At 36.8% G+C, this 19983-nt stretch overlaps 1 protein-coding gene across 1 annotated transcript; it reads right to left on the bottom strand.

The window, feature by feature from the left end:
• Window positions 1-179: 179 nt before the first annotated feature.
• Window positions 180-6434, bottom strand: LOC107804370 (AP2-like ethylene-responsive transcription factor At1g16060). Its single transcript, XM_016628260.2, has 8 exons — window positions 5862-6434; window positions 5687-5769; window positions 5460-5468; window positions 5176-5264; window positions 4991-5064; window positions 4836-4886; window positions 2265-2341; window positions 180-1236 (listed from the first exon to the last, which is right to left on the bottom strand). Exons 1-8 carry the CDS (start codon window positions 6032-6034, stop codon window positions 662-664), a joined length of 1131 nt encoding a protein of 376 aa, XP_016483746.1. The 5' UTR covers window positions 6035-6434; the 3' UTR covers window positions 180-661.
• Window positions 6435-19983: the final 13549 nt, after the last annotated feature.

A 19983-nucleotide genomic window follows, 5' to 3' on the forward strand; every position in this document is an offset into this window, starting at 1 on the left:
GTCTATTTTTAAAAAAGTTCATTATCCAACCCATTTTATAGTGGATAATATGAATGGATAACTGTTTATTTTATCCATTTTGCCACCACAACTTATGCAATACAATCATATATACTGAATGAATCTTAGATCAAACCCATATTTCTAATAAAACAATTAAAAATCTCAAAGCTATAATATGATTCAAACGACCTTCACCATAAAATGAGATTGATGAAGTTGTATACAGCCGATACAAAAGTTCAACTACAAATCAAATACACATAATTCTTATGTATAGTTTGTCGGACTTCAAGCGGCAACAGTCTTATTATTATTATTGTAAAACTCACAAGTCACAACTGATCAAAGAATGTCCATCGCTTTCGCTATCTACATACTAATGAAGCAAATACAATATTACCAAAATAAATAAATAATAACAGTCCATAAATAAAATACTGAAAAAATTACCCTCATTATCTCCTCTCCTCTTGAAAGAAAAAAACATTTTAAAGGAAATTATCTGGTTTGATTTTCCTTTTTTTTCCTCCTTTTTTTTTGGTTTATGTTGCCTACCCAAACTCTCCTTAACTTAAAACAATATTCACAAATAATCTGTATATCTCACGTCCACAGTTATTAATTAATACTTCTAAGTTCCTTAGGGTAAGCTCGATCGCTAGCTATCAAGCTCACACTGAAACATATTGGGCGATGCAAAAGAATCCAAGTCACCAAAAATAATGTTATGCTCCTCAATAAAGCTACTCGACTCTTGGCAATCAAAGTACGTCTGAATATCATCGGGGAAGCTCCGCCGTGGTCTATCCGGCTCCGGTGGCGTCTCCGGACAGTCAGATGCCGATGTTCTTTCAAGCATTTCCTTGAACTTTGAAGACTGCAACAAAAGCCCTAACGCAGATGAAGCCGTGGCACTGGCAGCTGGACATGGCAGCGCCACGGCTGTTGAATCGGAGTTCGAGCTTTGTTGTTGTTGTTGTTGTTGCTGTTGGAGGAAACTAAATTCCATCTTTTCTTTGGTGTTGGGCATGGAATGAATGTCATCAGCGTTGGGGTTAGGGTTTGGTTCAGTATTGTCACTAGGGTTGTTAGTGGTAATAATATTACTATTAGTTTGGTTGGAGGGTCGCAGCCACTTGACATAACGGCTAAGGTCAAAGTTTGTAACTGCGTTTAATCCACGATATTCTATAGCTGCCATATCATATGCTGTTGCTGCTTCCTCTTGAGTAGCTGCATGTGATCAATGCGGAATCAGAAATTTTAATAAGGAAATTCAAAAAAATATGCAAAAGCATCATACTTGATATTCGAACCTATATCCTAAAGTAATTTTTGAATCACATATATTACTATAGTAGAAGCTTTTATGTTTAGGAGATTCAAAATGTTTAAAAATATCAAAAGAATGGTTCTCCATCTTGCAGTTTGCTTCTTTAGACTTTTTTATTTTTTAAAAAATAAAAAAAGCCGTAGTGCATCTCAATACGGGAAAGTACTTTTGCAATGGACAGAACAAATTTATTGTTAATATAAGTATTTAATTCTAGAAAGTTATTTGCATGAGAAATTGGGTGAGATGTTGAAAATAAAGATATGGGGCATGTGATATGAAATCTTAAATAGTCGCAGACCTAGCAGTTGAAAGTTGGTGATCTATATACCCAACAACCAACTATATTCAATTCTTTTTCCTTGCCTTAATCTAACTTCTTAGCTGTTTTGCCTCACTTATTTGACTTATTTTTTGCTTCCATGCATATGATTTTTGCGGCTACAGTAACTAAAAGAGGCCCTCAATTTGTAACTAAACATAACTGTATTCATTTGGCAATACTAATACTGACAAAGAAGTACATGTTAACGACTACATGTAGTGACATGTGGCGATCATCATGCTTATTTTTTAACTGCATTTAAGAATAATATCACAACACTTGGATTGATTTAGGGACAAATGCTTTTGAAAATGATGTCTTTGTAAGGTTGTTTAGGTTAAGCAACCAAAATATATTAATTTTGGAGCACTACCCTCAACTTGCCAAACTTATTTAAAGTTTCTGTCTTTCCTATCTGACACTTTTCATTTAAGCCGGAAACATCAATTTAGGAGGAAGGACTAAATTTTTGTTTTTATTTTTTGCTTTTTGGGTTTTCTACCAAAATGATGAGGGGGTTGGGTTAAAATGGTAAGAGACAACACAGTAAATATATAGAAAACTTCAATTAATAAGAAATACTAGTAAGAATCTCCTACGTACCATATGTTCCAAGGTAGAGATATTTGTTGCCAAACACCCTTCCAATGCGAGCCTCCCATCTTCCATTATTGTGGTGTCTAAAATCAAAAGTAAATTATACTACTTAGAACTTAGAAGAAGATCACCATCGAACACGTAATAGATTTCAAAATAAGCATCCCAAGAATGTGATTTAATAGCTAATAAATCAACTCGAATGCAAATTCTGAAGACTAAGGTTCAATTACATCTTAGCAAAGATAACAATAGGTAATTTTTTCTATCTGCCTAAGTGTTGATGGGTATATTTACATGATACTTATCAGGGGCGGAGCCACAGTAGAGGGTGTGGGTTCACGCGAATCCAGTAACTTTTTCCGAGACCTTGTATTTGTATTGAAAAATTTATTGTTTATACATAAATATATCATACCGAACCTAGTAACAAAAGAGGTTTGGGTTCAATGATACGAGTTCTGGGTTCGCTTGGAGAGCACGTGGGTTCGAATCCCTTTGAAAGCAGTGCCTTATTTTCTTGTTTTTTACAATTTTTCTTTTTAAGAAACCAGAAAGTAAACGATGTTGTAATCCCCAGACAACTTCAAAGTTTAAATTACGCTTTGCCTTCCTTTAAACTACTCCATTTATTCTTTTTAGGGAATAAATAAACCATAAGGTTGTCTCTTCTAATCTTCTTAACTCCAAAATCAAAAAAGCTAGGGTTCTTCCTCTGTTGATCGCTGGCACTGCTACCACAATCAGCCGGAGCCGAACGCCTTCCAACTCTCGCAGTGTATGCTCTTTCTCCCTTAGAAGGTAGACCCTATTTTTCTTCTTCAACTCTTCTTGTTTTTAGTTTCTTAGTGAGACTAACTTGCATTCACATGGAGTGGTCTTATGCCCTTATTAAGAAGAAAATATTCATATGTAGTCAGGGGCGGAGCTACAGTAGAGCTACTGCGACAGTAGTTGAAAACCCAGTGACTTTTTCCGAGACCCTGGATTTATAATTTAGAACTCATACACCTTAAATCCTAGCTCCGCCTATGGTACTTATGTTGGTAGGAGGTATCAGATATCCAATATAATAGTATCGAGCAAGTTAATTCGTACACCAGCTTATCAGTATATGTACTCTCTCTGGTTCACAATAAGTGACCAGTTTCCTTTTAGCACGCCCATTAAGAAAATGTTAAATCCTATACCAAAATACCTAATATGGCTAAACCAACAACAACAACAACAACAACAACAACAATAACCCAGTATAATCCCACTTAGTGGGGTCTGGGGAGGGTAGTGTGTACGCAGATCTTACCTCTACCCTGGGGTAGAGAGACTGTTTTCAAATAGATCATCGGCATCCTTTCCTCCAAGAACTTCCCACTTTGCTCTTGGGGAGACCCTCGGCATCCTAATATGACTAAACCAACCATGTTAAATATTGGTCACATAGTTATAGTGAAGAGTGAGAAAACTTTTTAGGAATATGCAAATAAGGGTAAAGGAGTAAAAACAAATTGAATTTTTTCTTGATTACCTAACTGAACACTTATTTTGAACCAAAATGAAAAAGTAAATTGGTCACTTATTGTGCACCGTAGGGCGTATATAATAAAACTCATCTCTTCTTGTGATGAACTACACAAATATATGAACAGGAGTGTTACAAGTACACGGATGGAAGAAACGTGAAGCATTTAAGAAGAGACCAAAGTTGTTCAACGTGTACCAATATGACATATTTAGATGCCACATTAGCATGAAGGATGGGAAGGGGAGAAGACTCCATAACAGTGCATGGTAGAAACTAGAGAGGCATCATGGGCATCTTAGTACAACTTTTGACATTTTCAAGCTTCATTTATTATGCCCCCCCCCCCCAATCCAACTCAAAAACATTACTAGTAGCTGTCAAATGCATGCCAATTATTCCCTTTTTCCTCCCAACAGTTCGAATCTACATCCTTGGACTTGCCATGAATATAGTATTAGTATACTCCCTTCGGTCCATAATAAGTGATCATTTTACCTTTGGCACACCAATTAAGAAAATACGAACTCCTAGAAAAAAAAATATATTCACTAAATTAACCTTAATTAATTATTACCTTAACACATTGGAATATGTAAATAAGGGCAAATTTTAGAAAAATAGAATTAATTAATTTTTAATTATATAAATAAACACTTGTTTTTGACTAAAATAAATAGGTAAAATGGTAATTTATTGTGGATCGTAGGGAGTAACTTTTTCTTTCTTCACTCTTTTTTTTGTGGGGGTAGGAGGGGAGGGGACGGGTGAGCTTGTAGCTTTAATGAAATGCAACATTTTTAGATCACGAACATTTTTGCGGCAAGTATTGAGGTCAAACATTTCTCGAGGATACTCTAAGCTTAGGCATACGTACTAATAGTAATTTAATGGTACGTAGCTGGGGAAAATAATGGTACTATACTTAATTGACATAAGGGGCTATTCTCCATCAAGTGATTTTGTACCGGGCATTCAGTGTTATATCAAGAAATTTAATTTGAACTTGTGCTATGAAAATGAACATTTAATTTTTCTCTAAGATGTGGATTAATTACCTTGCTACGCCTCTATATTTTGATACTCCCCTTGAAAACCCATTGCTTTTTCTGCAAATATATATCATGAATACAATTTTTTTTATTAATTAGCTAAGTAAAAATTAAAGAGGAAATTAATGATTCTCTTCTTTTTCCCGGAAATCAGCATGTACCTTCTCAAAGAACCAATATATCCTTCTTTTGATTGAGCTTCCATTTCCTTTAGCTCTTTTTCGTACGTCAACACCTATATTTAAAAAATAAAAGAACTGTGATTAGACAAGGTTAAAAAATTCTACATTACCGAGGAAATTAATAAGCAAATTAAAACACAATGTTAGAAGTCCAGATTAATTACGGGGAAATTAAGGACGGTGTCTTGACCCCAATACTTCAACGCCGCCAAATCATATGCATGTGCAGCTGTTTCTTCATCATCGTAAGCCCCTGAGAAAAATTAAAATTCAGAAAATTAAAAATCCATTGATGAATTCAAAATCTCAGTTGTGAGATACTGTAAAGGTGACATTTGGAATGTATGTAGTATTAAATTTGTGGGCCTTGCGTCGGTAATGTGGAAATGATATATTCATGATGATATTGAAAAAAATTACTACTAGAGTGATAACGATGGAAACTTACCCAAATAAACTGCATTTTAATCGGATTTTGTGATAAGCACGATTTGCGCCAGCGCAACCAAAGTATAAACGCCAAAACAAAAAGGAAACTTTCCATCAATAAAATGTAGTTCAACAACATCATATCTAATAGTAACTGATTTCTAAATAGGTCACTAACCAAATATTAAAAATTAAAAAAAAAAAAAAAAAAAAAAAAAAAGTAAGAAGGGAAAAAAAATGTCGAACCTTGTCTTCCTTTTTTGTTCTGAGTTTCATTCCAACAATTTTTATCCCATAAATGAGCTTCATATCGGCCCGTCCAGCGGTGCCTATCAATGATCAGCACATTAGTGTGAACTAGATGAAATTAAATAACGCAATTAAAATGAAAAAAAAAAATTTAGAGAAAAATATATTATACCGAGTGACTCCTCTGTAAATAGAGCTACGTTGTGGAGGAGAATCTCTGGGAACACTCTTTCGTGTTCGTTTCGCTTTGCCAATGGCGTTGCCATGACCTTTATTACTAGAAGAAGAAGACGAAGTCGTAGTAGTGGTACCATTCTTCTGATTCGACTTTGAGGTTTTCGCCATGAAAAAAACAGAGTTCGTTTAAATTAGGAATGAGTCCTCCAATAAGAAAGGGGAATGAGATGGATATTTATATGAATAATGATACAAAAATTGGAGTAATATAATAAGAAAAGATTTAATTTAATTTAATTAGAAGAGAAGAGAAGGATCGAGGAAAAAGGAAGGTGGCAAAATAGAGGAGGAAAGCCGGCGGAGGAAATGGTGGTTTTTTGTGGATGGCCGTCTCGACTCTTATAAGGCAGGCGAGGCTCTGTTTTGTGTGTTAGCTATTTTGTGCTTCTTCTGAATTTTCTTCACTACTGTTCCTTTGCCCTTTCTTTTTCTCTCTGTTTTATTTGATGTTGTTTCTCTTTCTCTCTCTTTTCTATGTGTATATTCTTCAGATTGATTTGGCCTTTCCGTTTTTTCTGCCTTGATTTATACTATATCCTTTTACTCAATCAGACTTTCCTAATCTTATTTAATTCTTTCTTTTCTTCCTTTTTCCTATTTTAATTTCCCATGCCCCTCTCGCATTTTAGGTTAAAAATTATATATATATATATATATCTTCATTATACTATTATCATAAAATCAGAATCAATTATACACATTCTCAGTTCTCACATTAGTTAATCACATAATTATGGTAAAATAGTATGATTAGAGGTAAACATCGAATGCATTTAAGCTTCTACCGTTTATGATCCACTTTGATCTAGAAAAGAATTTTGAAAAAATATATATATATATATATATATATATATATAAGAAAAGGTGAAAGAGTAATACATAATCCCTCTGTTTCAGTTTATATGAACCTATTTCCTTTCTGGTCTGTTTCAAAAAAATGACTTCTTTCTAAATTTGGAAACAATTTAATTTAACCTTCCAATTCTACCCTTAATGAGAAACTTTTATAACCACACAAATACTCCGGATCCCTTTTTGACTTGTTTAGAACCACAAATTCAAAAAATCTTTATTTTTTTCTTAAATTTTATTCTCAGTCAAACTTGTTCAAATAAACTAGAACGGAGGGAGTAATTAGGTCGCGAATAGATTCAAACTTGTAATACCACGGTCCAATAATAACATATTGGCCACTGGGCTGCTTTTGCATGGACAGGCCTATCTTTTTGGAAAACGACGGTATGATGCGAGGAAGCCCCGTTCGCGTCAATGATACAACAGGTGATAACTCTTTGACTTCAGGGATGGCCCCATCTCGGCTGTGGATCTAATCAGCTCCATCTGACCGCCAGCCTTTCGAGAGTCATCATAGCTCTTTTGGACCTATACATGCAGCACCCTTTTATCTTTCGACATAGACCCTTCTTCCTTCTTGCGATGCAAAGGCAATGTCAGGGAGTCCGACTCTTCAATCGAAAAAAAGACGGTCGCGTGCGAGTCGGCTGGGAAAACACAAGGAGTAGCAGCAAGGATAGTTTGGAATGGTAAATTTGAAATATTCAAGTATATCAAAATAGGCTGAGCATATATTACTGTGCATTTAATTTCTCTTCCTTACTAAACTTATGCTATGGTTCTTTTGGTAAACAGTAGAATTTTCTCTTGCCATTTTATGCATTGCCGTTTCTAAATTACAGTGTTGACATTTAGCTATATAGACGGTACGAAAATAAAATGTTTTTTGAAATCCATGTTGCATTAAATTAGTAGATACAATAAAAAAAAAATGCATAGTAAGGGGAAAATAAACACTCTCTCCGTTAACTTTTACTTGTCCACTTTGAACTTTTCACGTCTCTTAAAAAATAATAATGAAGTGCATAATTTACCATAATACCCATATTAATTGATACATATTTTTAATGGATTTGAGAAAATGATTTGAAATAAGTAATTCCAGCTCTCTACCTCCACAAAGTAGGGGTAAGGTATGCATATACACTATTCTCCTTAGACATCACTATGTGGGATTATATTGGGTATGTTGTTGTTGTATTTGAAATGAGTAATTAATACAGTGGTATAATAGGAAAAGAGAAAGTGTTTTTTTTTATTTGCTTAAAGTGACAAGTAAAAGTGAAAATCTATTTTTAGAATACTAGACAAGTAAAAATGAAGAGGGGTGACCAAAGGACACCCGGAAGAGGAAACCAGTAAAGTTGAAAGTGAAATTACCATATGTTGAAACAAAATGCAAGAAGCATGAAAATATGAGGACTAAATTTTATATAAGAAAAATAGCTGCCAAAATTTTAAAGATCTATCATCCATTAATCAAAGTTAGTTGTAGCGTTTGAGGGTGTAAGTAAAGTAGGAGCACCTACTTATAACTAGCCACTCCCTATTAATTCCGTATGGCTCCTGAATTATTAAATTACTTAGCAAATCTCCAATTAAACAATAATTTGTGGACCACTCCGATTCCTGCTACTATAGCAACAACAACCCTGTTTAATCTCACTTAGTGAGGTTTGGGAAGGGTAGTGTGTACGCAGACCTTACTCCTACCCTGGGGTAGAGAGGCTATTTCCAAATAGACATCGGCATCCTTCTCTCCAAGAACTTCCCACCTTGCTCTTGGGGAGACTCGAACTCAGAACCTCTTGATTAGAAGTGAAGGTTGTTTTTACGATGAGAGCAACCCCTCTTGTCTATGATTCCTGCTACTATAGGTTTGATACAAAAGTCCCCTTACTAATCTGAGCTAAGCTAGGCTATTAAACTGTTTCAACGTGAAAAAAAGGTATATAAAAATATTTAATGCTCTATCACGTGTTCCTTGGCAAAAATAATTCTAGCTGTATATTGTAATGTTGAGATTTGAATTATATTAGGCTCCTATTCACTAATGGTCAGCTATCTCTATAGTGAACCATTATAGTTTAGAGCCTAATAACTATAATTTGCTTAATTACCATTCATAATTATTGTTCAGTTATTACTAAATTGTATCATGTATTTATTCGCTCAATAAATACAAGAAATGTAAAAATACAAAAAAATAAAATATTCTTGTTGAGATTCACAATCAAGACCTTAGCTAGCTAAGTAGGCGCTCTAGCTAGGGGCGGATTTAAGGGGCGCAAGGGTGTTCACCCGAACACCCTTCGCCGAAAAATTACACTGTATATATAAGGTAAAATTTGTTTTTTATCTCTATATATTAAGTTTTGAACAGCCTTAACACAATCCAAAAGTGTAGTTTAGTGGTCAGTGGGTTCAAAATCTACATAAGGTCATGGGTTCAATTCCCACCGGTATAAATAATTGATGTATTGCATTATTTTCCCTTATTAAAACAAGAAGAAGAAGGTGCAGCAGCAGCTACTGAGATGGAAAAGATTCTGTATTGGGTTCCTTCTATGATCATATGGACCATATCTTTCATGTTAGCTTTTCTTTACGTAAAATTTTTACGGGAAAAAAAAAAGTTTAACTAGTACTCAAAATAAGATAACTTCAAACAAAATGCTTCTTTCTCCTTTTCCTCCGATCCTCCTCCTTCTTAGTTGCTGCAAAAATGAAGGTAATGGTAGATTTATACGGTATTTGTGATGAGCAGGTCTTAAAGGTGTTTTTGTTGGTTGCTATTTTCTTACTTGTTGTATAAATGAAACAGTAATTAATTTGAGTCCACTAAATTCACAGTGTTTCCTTAAGGAATTTAATCCTCTCTGTTGGCCCAAGAACAGGTGAAGTTTTGAAGAATGACAAATGAACTCAATCATGGACCAGGTCCATCTTGTGAAGCACTGTCATGATCAACCTACACATGTGAGATGCACGTGAAGGAGATAAGTCCTACTGATCAAGCAGCAATATCTCCTGATCTGATCGAAAAGGTTGCATATTGGATAAGGGGAGAAAGTCTCTTTATATGAAAAGAACACAATCCGGATAAAGAGAGTGTTAGAGTTTGCCATCTTCAAGGACTCAACTACGATAGAAGATCAGAAATTGAGTCCCAATCAAACTTTGACTTCTAACCTATTAAAAGACAGTGATTGTTCTTTTTTACAGGTATTGCACAAATGCAGAAGTTAAACTAAATTGAGAGCAAAAGAGCAAGGCGATTTTGCAAGCAATTTGTGTGAGATTTGAGTGTGCACTCCTGAAGCTACTTGAACGAGATAGAAGAACCAGTTCCATTGTGTTTTTTTCTTATTCTAGTTCAATTGTAGTAGGTGGTTTAAAGTTGTACCTTTCAGCTTTCATAAAAACAATTGTATTAGGTACTTTGAGTGTTCAAATTATAAGCTAACTTGAAGTTGTCGCAACAGTTGAGGTTGTGTGCCACAACGGGATTAAAGTTAATCCTTAGGTTTACAAAGTATTTTGTAAATGCTGTTTTGGCTCAATGATTTTAGTGGGAGTTTGGAAAAAATCCTACTGAGTAGTAGGTGGTGGTTTTTTCACCTTTTGAGTCAGGTGTTTTCCACGTAAAAATCTCTGTATTTTTTATTTTATGTACTCTTTATTCCGCAAACAGTAGTAGTTAGAACACCTAGAAGAACCAGGTTCTTCTAGAGCGAAAATTGGGTACCACACAAATCACCCCCCCTCTTGTGTGGTATTGACGTTTAGAACATCAATTGGTATTAGAGTGGGTTATCCTTGAAGAGGCTAACACCTTAGGAAAAGATCAACATGAGTGCACCACCTGGAAATTGGGAAGGGCAATCCACTGCTAGGCTTCCACTTTTCAATGGTCAGTACTATTCGTGGTGGAAGAACAGGAGGAGAGATCACATCATAGGAGAAGACTATGAACTCTGGGACATAGTCACTGATGGTCCTCTAGCAATTACTAAAAAGAATGCTGAAGGAGTGGATGTACCAAAGACAAGAGCTGACTGCACTGCTGAAGACCTGAAGAAGTGGAAGAAGAATGTCAAGGCCAAGAAATGGCTTGTGTGTGGACTAGGTCCAGATGAGTACAATAGAATTCAAAGTTGTACCACTGCTAAGAAAATATGGGACACTTTGCAAGTGGCTCATGAAGGAACACCTCAAGTGAAGAGGTCCAGAGGAACACTGTTGTATTCTCAGTATGAGAATTCCACCATGAAGGAAGGAGAAACCATCCAAGAGATGTATACAAGGTTCACCATACTGACAAATGAACTTAAGTCTCTTGGAAGGATTATTCTTGAAGAAGACAAAGTTGAGAAAATTTTGACAAGGGTTCTGCCAGTCTCTTGGGAAAGCAAAATCACTGCTATTCAGGAATCAAAGAACATTGTTACCCTTAAGCTGGATGAACTAATTGGTAACATTACTGCCTATGAACTGAGAAGGTAAATCATGAAAATGGATGCACCAAAGAAAGAAAGAAGTCTGGCTCTCAGAATTGCTGAAGGTTCAGATCTGGAGGATGATGAAATGGCTATGATCACAAGAGATTCAAAAAGTACCTAATGAGAGGAAAGGGTTATTCAAGAGGTACAACCTTCAACAAACCAAGGGCTCCTGAGAAATTGACCAATGAGGGTTGCTACAAGTGTGGTAAGACTGATCACGTGATCAAGAATTGCCCTCAATAGGAAATTAAGTGGAAGAAGGAAAGAGCTGAACGAAGGAACAGGAAGAATGAACAGGTTCAACCAAAAAGGAACAAAGGATCAACAAAGGCTATGGTTGCTGCCTAGGGAGAAACATCATATGAGGACTCAGAAGATGAAGCTGGAGATGATCAAGCACTTATGGCCATCGGAGAATCAGATGATGAACAAGAGGTAAGTATTCTTCATCTCAAAGACAAGATTAAATTCTTGTCTAAAGAAAGGTTGTCTGAGCTGCTGTTAGACTTCATTAATGAGTCTGAGATAATTAACAATGAGAAGTAAGAGCTGTCTAGGGAATGTATGATCCTAAAAGCCAAGTGCAAAAATCTAGAGTCTAGGGCTAATGAGAGTGAAAGTGAAAATACTGAGTTGAAGAACCAGGTTCTTGAACTTGACACTAGTGTCCTAGAACTTAGGTCTGAGAACTTAAAACTGAAACTAGGAACAGGAAAGAAGAAAGTTGATCACAGACATATCAGCCTAAAAGAAAACTTAGGAAAAATAAAGGATGAGTTGTACAGGAAAGATGAGCAGATAAGAGTATTAAAAGAATATCTAGGGAAGGTAAAACATGAACTAGACAAAACTTGCAAATGGAACAAGGCTTCTGATGCACTCTCCTGGCTACAAGAACATCACAGTAGCAACAAAGAAGACTTGGTTATGGGACTCAAGCACCTAAGTGGGATCCTAAAAGCAAGTACATCACTCTTCCTGAGAACAAAATGTGCAAACACTGTGGCAAGACTAGCCATTACAAAAATGAATGTAATGCAAAAGAAAAGGCCAGTCAAAAGAACAAAACTTTTGTTCAAGAAAAAAATAGGTTGTCTGGGTGGGCTAGAAGGAATCTGATTTATCCCTTTGCCCATAGAAAGGGACCCAAACTAGTTTAGGTTCCTAAGACTAACCCCTGATTTCTTTTTGCAGGTCCAAGTGAAGGGAAGCAGCCAAATATGGTACATGGATAGTGGCTGCTCAAAACATATGACTGGAAGCAAGAACCAGTTCTTTTCACTTGAGGACTTAAGGGGAGGCAATGTCTCCTTTGGAAATGGGAAGAAAGGTGAGCTCATTGGGGTTGGAAAGGTAGGTAAGACAGACTCTCACTCCATTAAGAATGTCTACTTGATAGATGGCTTGAAATACAGCCTGATCAGTGTGTCACAACTATGTGACAGAGCTAACCTTGTAGAATTCACCTCTACAAAATGCTTTGTGATTAACCTTACCACTGACAAGATTGTTTTGCAGGGAAAAAGAGTTAACAATATTTACATTGTAGATTTGTCTACTCTCTCAGAAAATGAAATAACCTGCCTAAGTGTGCTAGATAATGATCCCTTCCTGTGGCACAAAAGACTTGGTCATGCCAGTCTGAATCAGCCAAACAAATTTATTTCTAAGGACTTGGTGATAGGTTTACCCAACATCACGTTCAAAGAAGATAAAGTTTGTAAAGCTTGTACAATGGGGAAGCAGGTAAGATCATCTTTCAAAAGCAAGAAAATGGTAAGCACAACCAAGTCGTTGAAACTGGTTCATATGGATCTATGTAGTCCAATGAGAACCATAAGTAGAGGAGGAAATAAATATGTATTGGTACTTGTTGATGATTATTCTAGATTTACTTGGGTACTATTTCTAACATCTAAAGATGAAGCATTTGATATGTTCACTGCCTTTGTTAGAAAAACTCAGAAATAATTAGGAAATCAACTTGCATCAATCAGGTCAGATCATGGAACTGAATTTGAAAATGCTAAGTTTGCAGAATTTTGTGATGAAAATGGTATAGTTCATAACTTCTCTGCCCCTAGGACCCCTCAACAAAATGGAGTAGTTGAAAGAAAGAACATGACTCTTGAAGACATGGCTAGGACTATGCTTCTTTCTAGTAAACTGCCTCATAGCTTCTGGGCAGAGGCTGTAAACATTGCATGTTACATTATCAATAGATGCATGACTAGACCCCTTTGTAGATAAGACTCCCTATGAGTTACTTAAAGAGAGAAAACCAAATATATCCCATCTTAGGGCATTTGGATGCAAGTGCTTTGTGCACAATAATGGAAAATACTCCCTAGGTAAGTTTGATCCCATAAGTGATGAGGGAGTATTCTTGGAATATTCTTCACATAGAAAAGCATATAAAGTGTTCAATAAAAGAACTTTGTGTGTAGAAAAAAGTGTACATGTAGTATTTGATGAAACTAACATTCTTTCTGAGAGACATGAACATGAAGATGAAGCCATTGGATTGGTAAAGGATTTGACTGAAGCCTCAGCACAAGTCAAAGTGGCACCAAAAGAAGGAACAGGTGATAGAACATGTTCTTCCATCCAGGGCAACCTGACAGGGGGAACTGATCAAAGAGGAATTGAAATAAATCCCCTAAAAGAACCTGTTCATGACCCTGTTCCTCAGCAACAGAACATGGGAGAAACATCTAGCAGAAACCAGTTGGTTGTGAAACCTCACAAGTATCAAAGTTCTCATCCTATTGAGAACATTATCACTGATCCAACATCTGGAGTCAAAACTAGATCACAATTAAAGAATCTGTGTGCTTTTGATGCCTTTTTATCTCTTATTGAACCTAAAAATGTTGTTGAGGCTTTGCAGGATGCAGATTGGGTGAATGCAATGCAAGATGAACTCAATCAGTTCGAGAGAAGTCAAGTTTGGCATCTAGTTCCAAGACCCAAGGACAGATCAGTTATTGGTACAAAATGGGTCTTTATAAACAAACTTGACGAAGATGGAACAATTACAAGAAACAAGACAAGACTGGTGGTCTAAGGTTACAGCCAAGAGGAGGGCATAGATTATGATGAGACTTTTGCTCCAGTTGCAAAACTAGAGGCAATAAGACTCCTCATAGCCTTTGCAGCACACATGGAATTCACTCTCCATCAGATGGATGTCAAAAGTGACTTCCTGAATGGCTACCTGAAAGAAGAAGTGTTTGTAAAACAACCTCTAGGGTTTGAGAGCAAAGAATGTCCTGAGCATGTGTACAAGTTAGACAAGGCTCTCTATGGACTCAAGCAGGCCCCAAGAGCATGGTATGAACGACTGTCCAAATTCCCACTGGAGCATGGTTACAAAAGAGGTAAAATTGACAGTACCTTATTCTTAAGGGAAAAAGGTAAGGATCTCTTTATGGTACAAATATAAGTTGATGACATAATCTTTGGGGCCACCACTGATAAGCTAAGTAGGACTTTGCAAAATTAATGGGGAGTGAGTTTGAAATGAGTATGATGGGTAAGCTTAACTTCTTCTTAGGCTTGTAAATCAAACAAAGTCCTAATGGAACCATGATCCATCAGCAGAAGTATGCAAAAGAGCTTATCAAAAAGTTTAAAATGGAAGAATCAAAATAAATGGACACACTCATTGCAACTGCCACTAAATTAGACATTGCTAAACCTGGTTCATCAGTTGATCAAAAGTTGTCTAGGGGTATGATTGGTTCACTCTTGTATCTTACTGCCAGCAGACCTGACATTGTTTTCAGTGTAGGATTTTGTGCTCGTTTTCAGGCAAATCCAAAAGAGTCTCACTTGACTGTTGTCAAGAGGATACTAAGATATCTGAAAGGAACCACTGATCTGTGTCTTTGGTACCCCAAAGGTAGTAATTTCAATCTAATAGGATATATTGATGCTGATTATGCAGGTTTCCTAGTGGATAGGAAGATCATCTCAAGGTATGGCTCACTTTCTTGATTCATGTCTTGTATCCTGAGACACTAAAAAGCAAAATTCAGTGGCCTTATACACTATTGAGGCTGAATATGTTGTTGCTGCATCTTGTTGTGCTCAATTGTTATGGATCAAACAACAGCTGGTAGATTTTGGCATTGAAGTTGGTTGCATTCCTATATTTTGTGATACACTAGTGCTATAAGTATGACAAAGAACCATGTTCATCATAAGAGGACTAAGCACATAGATGTTAGACACCACTTCTTAAGAGATAACTATGAGAAAGGATTGATCTCCATAGAATTATGTGCTAGTGATAAGCAAATTGCTGACATCTTCACTAAAGCACTGAGTAGAGAAAACTTTGAAAGGAACAGGTTGGAATTAGGGATTATTAAGATCATCTAATAGGTCCAGCTCAGAATGCACAATGAAAAAAATATTTTTTTTGGCTAGGAATTCTGAACCTGTGTAAATATCTAGATTAATTCTTACTTAGCTTCATACTTTAATTAGTATACTCCTGTGACATGTGTATATATGACTCACTGATCTCTTACAACATTTTCTCTATTATGGCATTTGAATCATGTTCAAGAGAGTTCTATATGAAGAGCCTGGTTCATCAGTATGGGTTCATTTGAAAGCTCAGGTATGTTTTCTATACTCTGCACAATTAGAAAGATTAATAATTCAATCATGAGCAGAAGTCCTATACTTGTCAAATTCCTAGAAAATTCTATTTGTTGAGCATTGAACCAGTTTCGTCCATCTAGAACTCTAAACCGTGAATTTTGCCTAATATCTAGGGAAGCCAAATCTATCATTAAAATTCTGGAATTTCAGTTTGATTAGACTTCTATTTGACCCCTGAAAAAGTTGTCGTTACTTACTTAATGTCTAATTCGCTTTAAATACACACCACATCTCCAGTCTTCTTTATAATTCTAAAACCATCAAAAATTCCTCTTCAATTCTAATTGCCCTCTTTTCCAAAATTCCCAAATTCTCTCAAGAAACGAAGAATCATGTCTAACCCACAAGATCATCCTGGCATCCCTCCACCACTATCTCCCTCAAATTCATCCTCATCTACTCTACCAAGTGCATCTCCAAAACCTAGGTTTCGAAGGCAGAAAATGCTTGATCGAAAAACTATAGCATCTAGGGCTTTGAGGAAGGTTTTAAATGAAAGGTTGAAAGCTAGCCAAGTAAAATAAAGCCCAGCTCCAAAGTCTGATTCTAGCTCTGAGTCTGAATCCTTTCAATCCGCGACTGAGGGAGATGGACATGGGTCTTCTAGCTCTGAAAAGACTCAAGAATCTCCTTCTGAGGTAAGTTCTTCTGTGGTTGAAAACTTAGAAACTAGGTAGGGATGTTGAGTTGCCTGAGATGAGTAGGAGTGAAGGTAAAAAAAAGTCTGAAAAAGAAAAAAAAAAGAGGGTGCATGTGGTGAAGAGAGGGGAAAAGGGAAGGGAGCAGTTCTTGCTATATGTGGGGTTGCACAAGATAGGTTAGATGAGAGTGGCATAAAGTCAGAGGGAAGTGGTTTTGGGGAAGCAGCTAAGGGGTTGGTTCATCTAAGCAAACAAAGAGATGAACCTATTTCATCTACTGAAGAAACCTTGGCTGACATACTGAAAAAGGTTGGGGCAAGTTATGACCCAAAGAAACGCAAAGCTACTATACCAAAAGTCCCAAATGTTCCCAAGCCATCCAAGAAAAGAAAAGCCTCATCACCAACACCTACTACCTCTTCAGTGCCTAAGGGTAGAGCCACAAGAAGTAGGGTAAAACAGAGTGAAGCTGATCTACAAAAGGCTTTAGAAGAAAGCAAGAAAAGGAAAAAGGATAAAGGAAAGAGAAAGGTTGCAGAATCCTCAGAGGCTGTTGAGGAAGAAGAGATTGAACTGGTCCATCAAGAGAGGGTACAACAGTGGAGGTTCCTACACCCAAGCCTAAGAAACCCAAGACTTCCTCTAAGAAGTCCTCCTCTGTGCCTGTAGCTGTTGAACCCACACTAGCCAAGAGGACAAGATCTCCAGTGAAAGCTAAGCAAACCAAAGTTTCTGATGATTTCTGAAGAAGAAGAAGAAGAAGAAGATGATGATGATTATGATGAATCTGATAAGGAACAGGATAAGCTTGCCATTTTTGGCAGAAGAAAAATCTTAAAAGGTAGATTGTTGAAGGACCTGGTGGAACCAGGGATGATGAGATTGGTAGACTCTTTGGCTGCTCAGGGATGGAAGGACATGGTCCTTTAGATGGAAGGTAGGCTAGCTAGAAATGAGTTGATTGAATTTATGGCAAATGCTGCTGTTAAGGATGGAGTTGTCAGTAGCCGGGTGAAGGGAGTTCAAGTGCAGTTTGATGCTGTGAAACTAGGAGAGATTCTGGACATACCCTCTGAAGGGTTTGATGACTATACTAGGCAAAAGTGGCCATGCCTAGACTCCCTCCCCACTGCCCTTGAAATCACCAAAAGGTTCTGTGATTTAGAGAATGTGAATGAAGCCAGAGTTGTGCAGAAAAGTGAGATGAGACCTCAGCACAAGGTGGTGTTTGAGTTTGTCAACAAGTGCTTATTGCCAAGACAGGAGAGAAGGCACACATCCAACTACATGGATCTGGTTGTTATGTAATGCCTGGAGAGAGGAAAGCAAATCAACTGGCCTGCCCTCATAGTCAAACTGCTAGACAGGGTCATAAATGGTTCCAAGGCTCATGCTACCCCATATGGCTTCATACTAACCCAGTTTTGGACATGCTCAATGTGCCTCTGAAGAAATGGGAAATGGTCTCGAGCAAAGAACACTTTGTCATCAAAACTCTTCTTACTTGTGATTATCCAGTCAATGTCATCCCAGTTGAACCTGGTTCATCCTTGAGGACACCTATAAACAGCAAGGTTAGGACTTTGGTTCAGGAATGTGCAGCTAAGGATGCTAAAATTGCTAGGCTCAAGGCTCGTGTGGTTGAAATGGAAGCTGAGAGGGATGGTCTCAGAATTGAGCTTGCAAAATAAAAGGAGAAGAATGATGGAATTCTTCAGAACATGCTGAATCTTCTCCAAACTCAACCCTCCAGTTCCTCCAAGCCTTAGGACTCCTAGTTTCTGTCTCCTGAACTAGTTCTAGTACCCCCAGTGACCCAGATTAGGGATTTTTTGTGTTTTTGCTCATGGTTTGGATGTTTTTTTTCTTTTTGTGGATTGTTAGTGGCAACATATCTCTCTCAATGATAACTACTGTTTTCTCTTGTTCAATGATTATTCTGACCTTGATAGTTTAAATATGTTTGATTGATTACTGATGATTGCACTTGCAGTTGCCCCAGTGGCCATGAGTACTTATTAAAATCTGGAATTCACACTATGTATGAAACTTTTCGATGATGCCAAAAGGGGGAAGAGATATTTTGCTTTACACATTATTCTGAAATAAGTGATATTTATAACCTGGTCCTCGATGAAAAGAAAATTTTCTAAAGTTTAGTGTTGATGGTTAAACTGAGTTCTTATAGGTTTTTTGATCAGTAAAAAGCACCGAGTTTGTCATCATCAAAAAGGGGGAATTTGTTGGCCCAAGAACATGTGAAGTTTTGAAGAATGACAAATGAACTCAAGCATAGACCAGGTCCATCTTGTGAAGTACTGTCATGATCAACCTACACATGTGAGATGCACGTGAAGGAGATAAGTCCTACTGATCAAGCAGCAATATATCTTGATCTGATCGAAAAGGTTGCATATTGGATAAGGGGAGAAAGTCTCCTTAGATGAAAAGAACACAATCCGAATAAAGAGAGTGTTAGAGTTTGACATCTTCAAGGACTCAACTACGATAGAAGATCAGAAATTGAGTCACAATCAAACTCTGACTTCTAACCTATTAAAAGACAGTGATTGTTCTTTTTTACAGGTATTGCACAAATGCAGAAGTTAAACTAAACTGAAAGCAAAAGAGCAAGACGATTTTGTAAGCAATTTATATGAGATTTGAGTGTGCACTCCCGAAGCTACTTGAACGAGAGAGAAGAACCAGTTCCATTGTGTTTTTTTCTTATTCTAGTTCAATTGTAGTAGGTGGTTTAAAGTTGTACCTTTCAGCTTTCATAAAAGTAATTGTATTAGGTATTTTGAGTGTTCAAGTTATACGTTAACTTGAAGTTGTCGCAACAGTTGAGGCTGTGTGCCACAACGAGATTAGAGTTAATTCTTAGGTTTACAAAGTATTTTTGTAAATGCTGTTTTGGCTCAGTGATTTTAGTGGAAGTTTGGGAAAATCCTACTGAGTAGTAGGTCGTGATTTTTTCACCTTTTGAGCTAGGTGTTTTCCATGTAAACATCTCTGTGTTCTTTATTTTCTGTATTTATTATTCCGTAAATATTAGTAGTTAGAACACCTACAAGAACCAGGTTCTTCTAGAGCAAAAATTGGGTACCACACAAATCACCCCCCCTCCTTGTGTGGTATTGACGTTTAGAACATCACCCTCCTAGTACCCAAGGTTATGGATTATTTCCTCTTAGGATAGAACAAATTATACACTGGTGTAGCGGTACTTCAAACCCTAGTGTTTCAGCGAACACAAAGTTCGGCAGCAAATCACACTTACAGTTGCTTTGTTTGTAGTTTAAAATAATGCAGAACAAAGGAGGAGAACTCAGAAGTCGAATGGAAATTGTGAGAGAAAGGACAACAATTTATAGCCAAC

Source organism: Nicotiana tabacum, chromosome 6 (assembly GCF_000715075.1).
Source record: "Nicotiana tabacum cultivar K326 chromosome 6, ASM71507v2, whole genome shotgun sequence".
Lineage (NCBI taxonomy): Eukaryota > Viridiplantae > Streptophyta > Magnoliopsida > Solanales > Solanaceae > Nicotiana > Nicotiana tabacum.

Excerpts from the sequence above, each read along its gene's own strand:
- LOC107804370 (XM_016628260.2), bottom strand. The coding sequence starts at position 6,034 with ATGGCGAAAACCTCAAAGTCGAATCAGAAGAATGGTACCACTACTACG. Across the intron at positions 5,770-5,861 it reads ATTTACAGAGGAGTCACTCG|GCACCGCTGGACGGGCCGAT; the intron begins GTATAATATATT and ends GATCATTGATAG. Across the intron at positions 1,237-2,264 it reads TCTCTACCTTGGAACATATG|CTACTCAAGAGGAAGCAGCA; the intron begins GTACGTAGGAGA and ends GATCACATGCAG.